The sequence below is a fragment of the Musca vetustissima genome, unplaced genomic scaffold, assembly GCF_032173495.1.
Source record: "Musca vetustissima isolate MV318-11 ecotype Yass unplaced genomic scaffold, APGP_CSIRO_Mvet_v1 utg24388, whole genome shotgun sequence".
NCBI lineage: Eukaryota > Metazoa > Arthropoda > Insecta > Diptera > Muscidae > Musca > Musca vetustissima.
The window spans coordinates 126,155-143,748 of record NW_026879360.1 but is presented as its reverse complement, the minus strand read 5'-3'; the positions used below and the strand labels follow the sequence as shown (position 1 = coordinate 143,748).

At 33.7% G+C, this 17,594-nt stretch overlaps 1 protein-coding gene across 1 annotated transcript in view; it reads left to right on the top strand.

Moving 5' to 3' along the window:
• The window catches only part of LOC133324243 (uncharacterized protein DDB_G0271670-like), a 90,761-nt gene that overhangs the window by 73,111 nt on the left and 56 nt on the right, over nt 1-17,594 (top strand). The window contains exon 4 of the mRNA XM_061533091.1: nt 17,069-17,568. Within this exon, the coding sequence (XP_061389075.1) occupies nt 17,069-17,568 (500 nt within the window). The remainder of the gene's footprint in view (nt 1-17,068; nt 17,569-17,594) is intronic.

Sequence of the window (17,594 nt, the reverse complement as noted above, 5' to 3'; positions counted from 1 at the left end):
AGGCAGGCTGGCTGGCTGACTAGTTGGTTGCAGTGAAAAACGGTTGCGGCGGTGACCAGACGTTGTCAATATCAGCGGTGGCAGCAGCAGTACACCACAGCCCAACAACACATATTAACAATCAACAGGCCTAGACAGACAGACAGCTGGATAGGCGGACGGACAGACAGACAGATTGGCAGGCAGGCCGACATTCAAACATCGGTAAAGCAACAAGTTAATCATTTTGATGTTTGGTCGTTTGCCACGATTTCAGTTTAACTTTTTTCTTGTTGTTTTTATTTTTGGTCAGTTGGAGGGCGATTACTTGCTGGCTGGCCAGACCGATCGCCTATTTAAAACCATGTTGATGTCTGCTTGACCAGCTATCTTATTTTATTTTGTCTTGTCTTTTTCTTCGATGTTTTTTCTTCGCTCTTGTATAGCCAGACATATCTATCTTCTGGCAGTTGTCTGCCTGTCCGTCCGTCTGTCGGGTTATAACTATCGTTCCCCATATCAAGAGGGATAAGGCAACATATATTTGCATTTGGGTAGGTTAGTTATGTTCGAACAGAAAAAAAATTTTTGGAGGTTTCCTTCATTTATTCGTCCAGTGTTTTTTTCACTCTTGTCGAACAATGCGATAACCAACCAAGTCAAAAGAAGAAAAAACTCGTAACCCTAACCCCCCTGCAACACTAATAATGGGATATTTAACGAATTTGCAAAAAAACACTGAATTGCATTTCAACAAATCTATTAGGGCAATCCAATCATATACGGAAATTGTAATGCTTGACATGGTAATTTGACTATGGTTTACAAATGTTGAATTTTTTGCTACCTCTCACCACCCACCCTCATTCTCGAGACCCCATTCCCCATTTTGGATAGTCGAGCGACCATCCATTGTCTGTTTGTGGCGGGGCTTTTGGTATTTGCTGGCTGGCTGACTGCCCCCATGAATTGCAGCATTTAATTAATCACACAAAAGAAGCTTTCTATTGGAATTCGGATTGTTGTTCGGATTAACCCTAATTGCATTTTATCAACACAATTCGTTTCGTTTATAGGTGTAGGAGTGTGTGTGTGAGCAATTTTTTTTGTGTATTTCAGGCCTTTGTGTTTGTGTATTCATTTACAAATTGAAATATAATAACCCATTCACCTATATTTTTATGAAAAGGTCATAAAGCAAACAATTTTACAGCAAGGTCAGAAGAGGTTGAATTATTGAAATTTATTCAATATATAGTTTAAACCCATATTATAAACAGAATAGCATTCATATATCATATATCAAGTGGAAATCCATTCCTAGACTTCAGAGGGAAATTTAGAAAGTATTTCTTAGAAATCCACGCCTAGAATTCAGAGGGCAATTCAGAAAATATTCTAAAAAATTCACACCTAAACGTCAGACGGATCATCACCAAATATTTTTTTTTAAATATACGCCTAAACATCAGGTTGTTCTTCATAAAATATTCACAAAAAATCCTCGCCATAACATCAGGTGCCTCTTCAAAAAATATTCTTTAAAAAATCCTCGCCGGAACATCAGGCGCCTCTTCAGAAAATATTCTTTAAAAAATCCACGCCTAAACATCAGGCATCTCTTCAGAAAATATTCATAAAAAAACCTCGCCTAGACTTCAGTCGCCTCTTCAGGAAATATTCTTTAAAGAATACACGCCTATGTTTCAGGCGGATCATAAGGAAATATCATTAAAAAAAATCCACGCCTATGGTTTAGACGGATCACCAGAAAATATTCATAAAAAATTCACGCCTAGGATTCAGACGACTCATGAGAAAATATTCTCAAAAATCCACGTCTAAGTTTCAAACGGATGTTTAAAAATATTCTACGTCAAGGCTTCAGAAGTCTCTTCAGAAAATACACTTGAAAACTCTACGGCTAGGGTTCAGAAAATATTTTCTTAAAAAATATACGCAGGAGCTTAGATTGTTCTTCAGAAAATATTATTGAAAAATCTACGTCTAGACTTCAGAGGCTAATCAAAAAATATTGTTGAAAACCACGCATAGATCTCAGAAAATGATGTCTTAAAAAAATCTCTCCTAGGATTCCGAATATATTTTTCTTAAAAACTGCACGCCAATACTTCAGATGTCTCTTAAAAAATATTTCTTAAAGTATCCACGTCTAGGCTTCAGATGATCTATACAACAATTAGTCCTTGAAATAAAGATCTTACAAACACATGTCAAAATCTCCGATGAATCATCAAAGATATTCATTGAAAAAATCCATGCATTGGTATTCTAAAGAATCCAAGTCTAGATCTCAGGGTTGCTTTAAAAAAAAATCTTTAAAAATCCAAGTCTAGATCTCAGGGTTGCCTAGAAAAAATATTCAAAAAAAGTAATGACTAACGCTCGGGGTTGCCTAGAAAAAATATTCAAAAAAAGTAATGACTAACGCTCGGGGTTGCCTTCAAAAAAGCCATGTCTGGAGCTCAGAGTTGCCTTCAAAAAATCCATGCCTGGCCTACAGCTCTGATGCTACTTCAAAAAATAGTCCTTAAAAATTCCAGGCCTACAGCTCTGATGCTACTTCAAGAATATATTTAAAAAATCCACGCCTAGAGCTCAGAAGACTCTTTAAAATTTCATTTAAAAAATCCACGCCTAGAGCTCAGAAGACTCTTTAAAAATTCATTTAAAAAATCCACGCCTAGAGCTCAGAAGACTCTTTAAAAATTCATTTAAAAAATCCACGCCTAGAGCTCAGAAGACTCTTTAAAAATTCATTTAAAAAATTCACGCCTATAGCTCTGATGCTACTTCAAAAATTATATTTAAAAAATCCACGCCTGTAGCTCTGATGCTACTTCAAAAAATATATTTAAAAAATCCACGCCTATAGCTCTGATGCTACTTCAAAAAATATATTTAAAAAATCCACGCCTATAGCTCTGATGCTACTTCAAAAAATATATTTAAAAATCCACGCTCATAGCTGAGACGCTACTTCAAAAAATATATTTTAAAAATCCACGCTCATAGCTGAGATGCTACTTCAAAAATTATATTTAAAAAATCCACGCCTATAGATCTGATGCTACTCCAAAAAATATATTTAAAAAATCCACGCTACTGATGCTACTTCAAAAATGTTATTTAAAAAATCCGCGCCTGGAGTTCAAATGGCTCTTCAAAAAATATATTTAAAAAATCCACGTCTAGACTTCAGGTGACCCTTCTCAGATTATACTCTATTTCAATTTCTTTTCAAAAAATTAATAATCTGTATGCAATTCTCATTAACTTTAATGAATAAACATTAATCTTTATTAGGTTAATGAACATCCCAGTTAAAACCTCATAAAAACCCCGCCACCATTTATAGAGGTCAGATTCACGTTCAGGTTTTATGGAGCCACCACATTAACCAAAATGTTATTTTAATATTTATTTCTCTGAAATTGGTTGGCTATATAGCAATAAAACTAAAAATATTCAAATGCATTTATCACAATTATGTTTTGATTTAAAGCACCCAAAATGAGTTATGGGAAAAATTGTTGTTTTTTATAGACAATTTCCTACAATAAAAATAATAGCTGCAATAAGCAACAACAATAGCAGCAACAATAACACATTAACTATAAATGCAACTAACGAAGGTCTTTTTTCACTTCTCACACCTAAAATGAAAAGTTTTCATTGAAAACGAAAGGTGTTTAAAATAGATATGACGATTCGTGGAGGAGTTTTGTATATTGATAAGGGGAATTTGAATTTGTGAATTCCAAACTTTGAGACTTCAAACTCAGGAAACAGATCAGATTATTTTTAACAATTATACTGGCTTCCAAGTTTCATTCGATTACTCAAAATGGTATGAAATTTCTATTGCGATTTTATAAAAAATTCCAAAATATATCTCAAACGACATCCCTAGTTTTTTTGTTTCTCAAAAACCTAAAAACCCAACTGTTGATTTTATTTATTAAAATCAAGTGAAAGAAAGCAACACTAAAGTGTGTTTAAACAACAACAGCAACAACACCAACATTGCAATGGGCTAACACCAGGTGTAATTGTAAGTACACAACAGCAATGTTTGATGGAGAGCTGGGGCGGGTGATGGCGGTGATGGTGGTAAAGCGTGACGCCCTTTTTCTCAAGACTGCACTAACTCCTCTCCTATCGGTAGCCGAACATGTGGCTACTATATTACAGCATTTGGTTCGCGATAAAAAGTGGTAAATGTGACAGCTTTAAAAAAAGGGAAAATAGCTTTGAAAAAAACCAAGCAAACAAACAAATAAACAGAAAAAGTGCAAAGAAAGAAAAACTCTTTTTTGTTGTTTCTTTGAAAAGGTGTTACATAAATTACCATAAACAATAGCTGGCACATTGGCTGTGGTTGGCCCCAAAGTAAACGCCACATTTAGGCCTACATTATTAATGGGTCGACGACGATGAAGAAGACAATGGTAGAGAGAAAAAAGTGGTAATGAAAAGTTATTATTATCAAACATTATGGTGGTCGAGAGATTATTGTTGTGGTTTGCGAACCCAATCTTCAGTATGTATGCACTTTAATTATGTAAACTAAATAAATCGGGATTTAGGGTAAACAATTCAAATGAGCGTGGAAGGGAAAGAATTGATGGAGGAGAAATTTCTTTGGAACACGTGTGTCGGAAAATCTTGGTAAAAATATCGATATAATAATTGTAGGAGGGTTTCTACCTTTAGAAGTGTTGTATTTATAAATTATATATAAGTGTTAACCATCTGAACTCTAGGCTTGGGTTTGTTAAAAATTATTTTTGGAAGAGCCATGTGAACTCCTGGCGTGGATTTTTTGAATCAACATCTGAACTCCAGGCATGGATTTTTTAAATATATTTTTTCAAGCAACATTTGACCACCAGGCGTGGATTTGTAAATATATTTTTTCAAGCAACATCAGACCACTAGGCGTGGATTTTTTAAATATATTTTTTCAAGCAACATCCGACCTCTAGGCGTGGATTTTTTAAATATATTTTTTCAAGCAACATCCGACCTCTAGGCGTGGATTTTTTAAATATATTTTTTCAAGCAACATCCGACCTCTAGGCGTGGATTTTTTAAATATATTTTTTGAAGAGCCTTCTGACCTCTAGGCGTGGATTTTTTAAATATATTTTTTGAAGAGCCTTCTGAGCTCTAGGCGTGGATTTTTTAAATATATTTTTTCAAGCAACATCCGACCTCTAGGCGTGGATTTTTTAAATATATTTTTTCAAGCAACATCCGACCTCTAGGCGTGGATTTTTTAAATATATTTTTTCAAGCAACATCCGACCTCTAGGCGTGGATTTTTTAAATATATTTTTTCAAGCAACATCCGACCTCTAGGCGTGGATTTTTTAAATATATTTTTTCAAGCAACATCCGACCTCTAGGCGTGGATTTTTTAAATATATTTTTTCAAGCAACATCCGACCTCTAGGCGTGGATTTTTTAAATATATTTTTTCAAGCAACATCCGACCTCTAGGCGTGGATTTTTTAAATATATTTTTTCAAGCAACATCCGACCTCTAGGCGTGGATTTTTTAAATATATTTTTTCAAGCAACATCCGACCTCTAGGCGTGGATTTTTTAAATATATTTTTTCAAGCAACATCCGACCTCTAGGCGTGGATTTTTTAAATATATTTTTTCAAGCAACATCCGACCTCTAGGCGTGGATTTTTTAAATATATTTTTTCAAGCAACATCCGACCTCTAGGCGTGGATTTTTTAAATATATTTTTTCAAGCAACATCCGACCTCTAGGCGTGGATTTTTTAAATATATTTTTTCAAGCAACATCCGACCTCTAGGCGTGGATTTTTTAAATATATTTTTTCAAGCAACATCCGACCTCTAGGCGTGGATTTTTTAAATATATTTTTTCAAGCAACATCCGACCTCTAGGCGTGGATTTTTTAAATATATTTTTTCAAGCAACATCCGACCTCTAGGCGTGGATTTTTTAAATATATTTTTTCAAGCAACATCCGACCTCTAGGCGTGGATTTTTTAAATATATTTTTTCAAGCAACATCCGACCTCTAGGCGTGGATTTTTTAAATATATTTTTTCAAGCAACATCCGACCTCTAGGCGTGGATTTTTTAAATATATTTTTTCAAGCAACATCCGACCTCTAGGCGTGGATTTTTTAAATATATTTTTTCAAGCAACATCCGACCTCTAGGCGTGGATTTTTTAAATATATTTTTTCAAGCAACATCCGACCTCTAGGCGTGGATTTTTTAAATATATTTTTTCAAGCAACATCCGACCTCTAGGCGTGGATTTTTTATATTTTTTCAAGAATATATTTTTTTTTAAATATATTTTTTCAAGCAACATCTGACCTCTAGGCGTGGATTTTTTAAATATATTTTTTCAAGCAACATCTGACCTCTAGGCGTGGATTTTTTAAATATATTTTTTCAAGCAACATCTGAGCTCTAGGCGTGGATTTTTTAAATATATTTTTTCAAGCAACATCCGACCTCTAGGCGTGGATTTTTAAATATGTTTTTGAATAGCCTTCTGAGCTCTAGGCGTGGATTTTTAAATATGTTTTTGAATAGCCTTCTGAGCTCTAGGCGTGGATTTTTAAATATTTTTTTAAGAAACATCTGAGATCTAGGCGTGGATTTTTAAATATTTTTTTAAGAAACATCTGAGATCTAGGCGTGGATTTTTAAATATTTTTTTAAGAAACATCTGAGATCTAGGCGTGGATTTTTAAATATTTTTTTAAGAAACATCTGAGATCTAGGCGTGGATTTTTAAATATGTTTTTGAATAGCCTTCTGAGCTCTAGGCGTGGATTTTTAAATATATATTTTTGAATAGCCTTCTGAGCTCTAGGCGTGGATTTTTAAATATATATTTTTAAGCAACATCTGACCTCTATTAAATTATTTTTTAAAAACATTTTTGAAGATCCGTCTTCCATGCAGCCTGCATCTGATCTCTTTTTGTGTATATTTTTGACTCAACTTATTTTAATAAATATTTTTTTATTTTATTTGACAACAATAACAACTGCAATACAATGGACAATAACGACAATAAAACGCGGACGAAACACTCCTGTTAATTTGTGCATTGATCAAATTATTGCCACTTTTTATAGCCTCAACGGACGACGAGTCTGAAATATTTAAATAAAATAATTTTTTTTCTGTTCAATTTGAATGTCGTCGCGGCAGTTGTTGTTGCTGGTGGGACAAATTACAGAACGGCGACCGAACGACATTCTCATTTAAACACGGTGGCGTTGATGATGATGGTATTCAATCGAATATTGTGGTAGTTGTTGTGTCCCTTTTCGTATGATAAATATTTCCGCGTATTGTCGCAAATTTCCATTATCATCACCTCCACCCTGCCAATCCACCAACCGGGCATGCCAGCCACGCCAATTACGAATCAAAGTAAAGTAGACAGAAAAAAATTATGACAATTTTGAAGCCAAGGCGGATAATTCGAGTTGTTATTCGTGGTAGACTTATAATAAAGAAGAGAATATCAAAAAGAGAGCCTACATGAAGCTAAGAGAATTGTCGAATTTTTATATGAAATTTTGAATTTTAATAAAAAAAACAAAAAATTACAAATAATTAAAATGAGCCCCCGTCAGTCAACCACCAACCTGTCAATATTTCGTCTGTATTGATTTCGCAAAAGAATTCAAATGCTAATTAAATCATATTTATTCGTATCATTGTTATTGCTGTTGTTGTTACTACTGCTGTATTTCTTTGCAATAAGCCATTTAAATGTGATCGGAATATCATTAAGACCGAGCTTAGCTTTAAAAATAATTTGTTCGTCACTTCACATCGTTCGCTCATTTGTTTGTTTATTTTTTGTTTCTGTTTTAATCAATTTACTTACTGATGGTGATGATGACTGACTGACTGCCTGCTCATTGGCTAGCTGATGTATGATTGACTGACTGGCTGGTTGACTGCTGATACGCAAGTCGTACGTCCGCACGTATCACACAAAAATATATCCCCAGCTATATGTCCATAATTTGTGACACATAACATAATTCGATATGCGATTATTATGGGCATACTGCCACAAATGCATACCGCCAACACAATTACTAGACCACCCCCTCGACCGCCTTCACCTCTTCTTAATCTTCTCTCTATCTTCCACCTGAATCGTCGTTGTGTTTTCAGCTTCATACACAATTGTAGGAATTAAATATTGGGTTTGAGCTGTGTGACTAGTGTCAATAATATTATTGGTTTATGAGTATGGCAGAAGTATGGAAATGACGGGAAATTATTCCTAGAGAATCCACGCTAGAGGTTATCAGATCCTTCCAAAAATATATTTAAAAATTCCACGCCTAGAGCTCAGAAGGCTCTTAAAAAAATATATTTTAAAATTCCACGCCAAGAGCTCAGAAGGCTCCTCAAAAAATATATTTAAAAATTCCACGCCTAGAGCTCAGAAGGCTCTTAAAAAAATATATTTTAAAATTCCACGCCAAGAGCTCAGAAGGCTCCTCAAAAAATATATTTAAAAATTCCACGCCTAGAGCTCAGAAGGCTGTTCAAAAAATATATTTAAAAAATCCACGCCTAGAGCTCAGAAGGCTGTTCAAAAAATATATTTAAAAATTCCACGCCTAGAGCTCAGAAGGCTCCTCAAAAAATATATTTTAAAATTCCACGCCTAGAGCTCAGAAGGCTCCTCAAAAAATATATTTAAAAAATCCACGCCTAGAGCTCAGAAGGCTGTTCAAAAAATATATTTAAAAAATCCACGCCTAGAGCTCAGAAGGCTGTTCAAAAAATATATTTAAAAAATCCACGCCTAGAGCTCAGAAGGCTGTTCAAAAAATATATTTAAAAAATCCACGCCTAGAGCTCAGAAGGCTGTTCAAAAAATATATTTAAAAAATCCACGCCTAGAGCTCAGAAGGCTGTTCAAAAAATATATTTAAAAAATCCACGCCTAGAGCTCAGAAGGCTGTTCAAAAAATATATTTAAAAAATCCACGCCTAGAGCTCAGAAGGCTGTTCAAAAAATATATTTAAAAAATCCACGCCTAGAGCTCAGAAGGCTGTTCAAAAAATATATTTAAAAAATCCACGCCTAGAGCTCAGAAGGCTGTTCAAAAAATATATTTAAAAAATCCACGCCTAGAGCTCAGAAGGCTGTTCAAAAAATATATTTAAAAAATCCACGCCTAGAGCTCAGAAGGCTGTTCAAAAAATATATTTAAAAAATCCACGCCTAGAGCTCAGAAGGCTGTTCAAAAAATATATTTAAAAAATCCACGCCTAGAGCTCAGAAGGCTGTTCAAAAAATATATTTAAAAAATCCACGCCTAGAGCTCAGAAGGCTGTTCAAAAAATATATTTAAAAAATCCACGCCTAGAGCTCAGAAGGTTGTTCAAAAAATATATTTAAAAAATCCACGCCTAGAGCTCAGAAGGCTGTTCAAAAAATATATTTAAAAAATCCACGCCTAGAGCTCAGAAGGCTGTTCAAAAAATATATTTAAAAAATCCACGCCTAGAGCTCAGAAGGCTGTTCAAAAAATATATTTAAAAAATCCACTCCTATTGCCCAGAAGGCTCTTCAAAAAATATATTTACAAAATTTCAGCTATGATGGAGCTTGAAAAAATATTTTTAAAAAATCCACGCCTAGAGCTCCGATGTTGCTTGAAAAAATATATTTACAAAATTTCACGCCTAGAGCTATGATGGAGCTTGAAAAAATATTTTTAAAAAATCCACGCCTAGAGCTCCGATGTTGCTTGAAAAAATATATTTACAAAATTTCACGCCTAGAGCTATGATGGAGCTTGAAAAAATATTTTTAAAAAATCCACGCCTAGAGCTCCGATGTTGCTTGAAAAAATATATTTACAAAATTTCACGCCTAGAGCTATGATGGAGCTTGAAAAAATATTTTTAAAAAATCCACGCCTAGAGCTCCGATGTTGCTTGAAAAAATATATTTACAAAATTTCACGCCTAGAGCTATGATGGAGCTTGAAAAAATATTTTTAAAAAATCCACGCCTAGAGCTCCGATGTTGCTTGAAAAAATATATTTACAAAATTTCACGCCTAGAGCTATGATGGAGCTTGAAAAAATATTTTTAAAAAATCCACGCCTAGAGCTCTGATGTTGCTTGAAAAAATATTTTTAAAAAATCAACGCCTAGAGCTCTGATGGTGTCTGAAAAAATATTTTTAAAAATTCCACACCTAGAGCTCAGAAGGCTCTTCAAAAAATATATTTAAAAAATCCACGCCTAGAGCACAGAAGGCCCCTAGCAGGCCTTCTACCTATAGAAGACAGCTGGTGGGTATTCAATCTCTACAATAGCTCTCTATCAATGTTATTCTCCTCCCGAAACCACCCTGATCATTGCAACCTCGTATTAGCATTCTATCTTAGTCTCTGTTAGCCACGTTAGCACGAGCCAAAAACGTATAAAAAATAAGTAATTATTGTCGCATATCATCGATTAATAATGTCTCTTAAGAAGTAGAAGCGCTATTTGTGAGCAAGCTTAGCTCGAATAAAGGCTAGCTGCAAAAATCAAAATTCAAAAAATATTTTTATTTTGGTGCCATAAACGTCACCCTCAATGCTTCTTCTTCGCATTACTTTCTTCTACGACAGCCAAGCAGAGCGTAATGGCGGTGAGTACCCACCCGGAGGAACTCTTTGGGTAGAATTTTAAGAGTATTTCAAGGTATGTGACCACCTTGTCTCATTTTGTTTTATGACAACAATGAATTTTGTTCCCCCAGCCAGCCAGTTAATGGCAGTTGTTGTCCGTCAAGCGGGCGGACAAAATATTGTCCGATTGTATTGCGTCCGTGATTGATTTCAATTATCGGGGTCGTCGTCGTCGTGTATTAGTTTAGGGTTTCTCTTCGCGGAACCTTAGAATACAAGAAAAACGAAAATAAACGAAACATTTCGAAATTGTGATATTTACCGCGGGGTAATTTTTTGCGGTAACATTAGGCTTAGTTGCAACACTTTAAGTGGCTGGTGTTCTTTTTTTTAGTTTTTGCATATTCCGATGACTTTATTTCGCTTCTTACCAACCCACCAACGAGTCTGACTAAGCAAACCAGATCATCATCATCATCACGTTTAAATCTCGTAGTTTAACGCCACAGTCTTTGAGAAAAGTGTTTTGTGTTTGGTTGAGATTTTTTTGCCACATCTGATAAGAAAATTTAAAAATATAAAAATAAATAAACGTGCAACATAAAAGTGTGGCATATAACTAAAAGTGGCGGAACTGAAAATATTTTCGCACTTTCGTTTTTACAAAAATAAAAAAATTACAAAAACAAAAATAATTCAAACCAACAACCACTCCCAGTTTTTTTGCGTGCTATTGTCATCGTTTCGGTTTTGTTTTGCGGGCCTGTGTTCACTCTTCAAATCCAAATTTGTCTCTTCAAAAAAAACCTCATTTAGTAATCATTGGAATTTAAGCCTCATTGTTGTGTTATTGTATTGACCAAGTTTCGTTGGTTTTATTTGTTATTGTGTTTTTTAGTCGCGTGCCTTATTTTACTAATCATATTTATGTGTGTGTCTGTGCCTGTTTTTTATTACAGTTAAATATTTTAATGAAAATATATAATTGTTTCAATGAATATAAATTTTATTTTTCAAAAGAAAATATAAAATTGCAAAGAAAATAAACAATTTGCAAAAATATAGAAATTAAAACACAACCGCAACAACAACAATACGAGTATAACAGTATTTATACAACTATATAGCGAAAAGTATGGCTAACTAGGCAGCTAGTCTGGCTCAGCGGAAGCTTGGACTTACCAACAACAACAACAATATGACTCCACTCGATGCAATTTTAAATTGTTTCTGTCAAAAGTGTTGTAAACCGTGTCAAAGGTGGGGATATGAATTTTAGATATAATTTTTTATTTTTAATCATATTTTTTTTGTAAATAAACTAATTTTGAAATGTTTAGTACCCTAATAATGATGCTATATAAAACACCGCTAAATTCTATGGATTTCAATTTGTTGATAATTATCAGGAAATCCGTGCATAGTGTCAAAGAATCAAAGCAAACTATGTATGTAGATGCAAGACTGGAGTTCAAATATTGTTTACATTTTTTTAATTCACGCCTCCAGAAGCTTCAAAAATATTCTTAAAAATCCACGTCTAGATCACAAAAAAGTATTCTTAAACCAGTAAGGAAAGTAGTTCGAAATATATACACTATTTGGTACACTATTTACATAAAATCGGACGAAAATATAAATGGGAGCTACATCTACATCTGAACTGATTTACATGGAACTTAGCACACATCATTCTAGACTCAATTCAGTATGATATGCCAAATTTCGTGCAAATCGAAAGAAATATAGGAGCTTTTGTGCTCAATTAACATAAAATCGGACGAATATATATGGGAGCTATATCTAAATCTGAACCGATTTTCACGAAACTTATCACACATCATTCTAGACTCAATTCAGTATGGTGTGCCATATTTCGTGCAAATCGAAAGAAATGGAGCGACTTTAGGTACAGTTTTTACATACAATCGGACGAATATATATGGAAGCTTTATATAAATCGCAAACCGATTTCAATAAAACTTGACACGCGTTATTTTATAATAACTTCAGTACTTTGTGAAAATTTTGCGGCAATTGGTCTAACATTTAGCTATAAAGTTCTGGAAGTACATCTAAATATATTTTACCTACTATAGATGGAAGATATTTATATAGTATATAGAATTCCGAAGACCTAAAACTTCTAGCTGACTTCTGCAGGATAATTTCGATTTTCTAAATGTTTTCTATTGATTGTAGAAAACCTTGGATGAAAGTCCCCCGGAAAGCTTAATGTCCTAAAAGATATTTTATATATACCTTACCTTCTCTTGCATTTTGATATAGAGGAGATTTCTATCGATAGAAAACCTCCTATATGCAAAATTTTGCGGCAATTGGTCTAACATTTAGCTATGATATTCTGGAAGTACATCTAATTATATTTTACCTACATTCTACAGGGCTTCTATAGATGGAAGATATTTACATAGTATATAGAATTCCGAAGACCTAAAACTTCTAGCTGACTTCTGCAGGATAATTTCGATTTTTTAAATGTTTTCTATTGATTGTAGAAAACCTTGGATGGAAGTTCCCCGGAAAGCTTAATGTTCTAAAAGATATTTTATATATACCTTACCTTCTCTTGCATCTAGATATAGAGGAGATTTCTATCGATAGAAGACATCCTATAGGAGATAAAACTTCTAGTCGACTTCCATAGTAGATATTATCTATAAAACGTTTATAGTAATGCATATCAAAGGGTATTTCTATAGGTATTCTATACAAGAATACAATTATAGAAGACTTCAAGAGTTTTTCTAAAGTTAAATATCTTATAGATAGAGATTGTGATCCAGAGATCCTATTTGGAAGACCTTCTAGAAGCCGTCTACATTTATAAAATCTTCTGGATATCTTTTATACTAAACCCCTTTTATATTCGAAAAACCTCAAGGAGATTTTCTAAATTTAGAAGATCTTATAGATAGACGATCATCCAGAGATCATATTTGGAGGACCTTCTAGAATTTGCCTTTATAAAATATTCTGGAGATCAATCTTTTATATTAAGAAGAAGAACTATTTAAGAGGACCTCTATAGCTTAATACCCTTGGAGACCTTTGGAGACCTTTTATGGATGAAAAACCTTATTCAGGTATTCTAAAGATCGAAGGCATTATGAAGGCGTTTTATAGACAAAATATAACTTTCCGGAAATGTTCCGGAGATCGAATACTTCCAGAGGTCTATTAAAAATTTAATACTATATACAAATCATGATATATAATTCCTCTATACCTACCGAATATCTTCTTTAGACAAAACAGACCCTTGGGGTTTTTTATAAAATTAATACATGTTTTGATGTAGCCTATAGATAGATGACCTTTTTATAAATATAATACCTTATAGAGGATAGTTCTTCTATGTGACTTCTTCTCTTCTATTTTCTCTATAAACATTGGTCATAGTAAAATTTCTTTTAAATTTCGATCATGTTCAAAGATGGAGACTATCTTCCTCTCCATCTGGTATATAGTGAAAATTCGATGAATCGGATTCTCCCTGATTTGGATCAAACTTTACAAAGCGTATGCTTTTGATAAATACCAAAAAATGGAGCCATCAGATCACAACTTTTGAAATTTTTGGATTTGATCCTAGCTTTGCAAATTGTAGTTTTTTTAGGAAATCTAGGTAAGACAAACAAAATGGAGCCTATCTATCGGTCCACTTCAAAATGTTAATCCTCTGTGGGGAAGGTAACAGAACCTCCTCTCCCAAAAACTTTATTTACATTACAATGTATTCATGAAAAATAGGCAATGCTTAAATGTATGCGTCTATCGGTCTATTCCAAATGGTCACAATTTCTAAAAAAAAATCATTAAACCTTTAAAATAAAAGTCCTGCGACTTTCTTAGGTAATACTATTTTGTATACTACACAAAGGTTGAAGGGTTGCAAATCAATCGGCAACCCCCTAACGATACTTTCAAATTAGTTGTTAGACAATTTATCCTTTGCTTCAAAATATAAACGAATTTTGGCGATCAAATCTTTATCCTATGAACATTGCTGTCGTGAATAATTTTATTTGAAATCTGACAACAGACAATATTTGCTAGACGTCCAGGTCGTTCGAATACAGTTGACGTAGAAGCATATCTATATAAATATATCACTTGTGGTTGTGGTTTATTGAAATTTTAATCAAAAATAAGTCCAACATCTTCTGATAGTTTTTTATTACAAATATTGTTAATATTCAAACTGTGTAATTCCAATTACCAAAATTATCTAAATTACCAATTTAATTATTTAAAAATTAACAATTCATCCGAAATACATTCCCAAAATGAAGAGAACTATTCGACAAAAAAAAAATAGTTGCTTATCCATTGCCTACGCCGAATGACAACATTTAACCTGTCTATAATCACACAAATCGCAAATATGCAAATATGGGATTGGTAGACATACTGGTTAACTTTGTTCGCTGGCTGACGGTGGTTGATGCATCAGCGATCAAATTATACAGATAAACTCAAAAACTAATAATAATGAAAAAAATATAAATGAAACCGCAAATCTTCAACCCAATGAATCATGCTAAAATAAAATTATAAAAATTATTTTATAATACAAAAGAATAAAAAAAAAAACAATTATAAAGATAAGAAACCATGAATGACAGATATTTGAGAAAAAAAATTAAATATTCTAATGTCAAATAGTTTACAGCAGAGTTAGGTTGAGGGAGATGTGCGAAAGGAATAACATGGATTGATTGTGGTTCTGAAGGCCAGCATAGCATATATATTAGGAATTCCTACCAACTGGCGGAAGATTTTGAAATAAATTCAATTCTGAATTTTTCGAAGTCTTTTGTGACTTCAAATGTCTCTTTAAAAGATCAGAAAAGTGCGTCTATATGCCTTGTGAAAATACTGCACCGATTGCTGTTCCTAGACTACGATCGACATATATTTTTGTACAATCTTATGGAGGTCTTCTAAGAAGAAATTCTGTTGAAGTTCTTTATGAGGGCCTTTATAGTTAAACCCCGTTGTAGAAATCTCCTTCCGTTAGATCACCTTTTAAGTGTCTTCCTTATGTTAGAATAACTTCTACAGGCATTTTATGGTTAGAAGGCCGACCTTATAAAGATGAACTTTATTCAAAAGTCTTATAAAGGTCATTCATAATAAGAATACCTTTCAGAGTTCTCCTATAGATATAACACGCCTCAAAAGTCTTCTGTGGTTAGTAGACCATTCGATGGTCTTTTATAAATGAAAGGTCTTTTATATTTTGGATCACCTTATGAATACCTTCTAGATGTCTTGTATAGATGGAAGATATTATAAAGAATTTTAATATAGAAAACAAATTTCTAGAAATGTACCGTACATCAGTGTATTCGATTTACGAGGTCTATTACAATATTAATACTTTCCAAACATCATCGTACATTGGTCCTCTATATGTTGAGAAGATGTTCTTTTATGAGGCTTCTTCGATTCTGTTTTTGATATTTTCTAGTGATTTTCATGCATATCATCGTAAGGACTCCTTTGATGTTTTCAATAAAAGATAGTTCTTCTATGAGACTGCAACCTTTAACCTGTGTCAAGCTTTAGTTAAAAAAGTTAAGTTTTTGGAAACTTCCATCTTCGTTATGATCGATCTGTCAATTTCTTCATATAGGGAAAGATGTTCGAAAAAGATGCATCCGCAATTTTTTTTTACAATGAAGAAATAAGAAATGGGCGTTTACATCGTAAAAATATTGAGGATGTGTCTTTTTTGAACACCTGTTTCTATATGAAGGAGTTGCCAGATCGAAACAGAATTTTACATGTGTTCTTAACAGATATGGAAGTTTCCAAAACACTTAACTTTTTTCTGTTTATACCGCGCTTTGCCCTCGTATGATACCAAATCCTTTGTAAACAGTTTGAAGTCGATTTAGAAACGTCTGTCCGGCGGGATTATCGAAGGGATAAGCTTGGATCATTGTAAAATTTCATTCATACTAGGATCAAGTTCAAATACCAGATTGTTGTGTAGGACCTTCTAGAGATTAATCCTTTTTTAATCCTTCAATTATTTTTATATGATGTACCAGAATCTCTTAGACTCCTATCTTCGGTTAAAAACACTTCATTGCTATTTCTTTCGATTTTTAATGTAGATCAATTTTTTAAAAGAAGATTAGCTTCATGTAAAAATTGTTTAAGTGTCACCTCCATTTAAATAACAAATTTTGAAGCTGTCTTTATTCTACTGATTTTTTAGAAAAGTTCTCTACATGCCTTCTGAGGTCTCCAATACTAAATTAGTTTTAATCCACATCTGTATTTTTTCTCTAGATACCCTTATTATAAAAATTATTTTAATTTCCCGTCTTTTCTTTTTCTTCTCCCTTTTTCCAGTTCACCACCAGCAAATCTAACAGTATTAACCCGCCAACAACAATTGCAACAACAGCAAAATGCTGCCGCATTTTATGCTTCCAATGCTGCTGTTGATACCAGCGATTTAATGATACGCTTGCGTGAATCGATAAAACAAAAGGAAGAATTTCTCAAATCACCGCTACCTAATGTCCATCAACAACAACAACAGCAGCAACAACAACAACATTTCTTTCCTCATACACCACCCTCAGGCAGTCCACAATTGTCGATGGTCTCAACATCATCGACATCTGTGGGGGGATCCGGTTCATCATCATCAGCCGTTGTTGGCGGTTTAAGTTTTCACAATAACAACAACAGTAGCAGCAGCAATGCAACGGCACGAGGACAAGTGCGTACCTTAGTTAAACAACCACTGTCGGCCACTTCATCGACGTCCAGTACGAGAGAATTACTAACAGCAAACTGTGATATGCATTACGCACCGAATTTAGGTGGCTCCAGTACAACTGGAGGTAGTGGTGCTGGTGGAATCTATGGT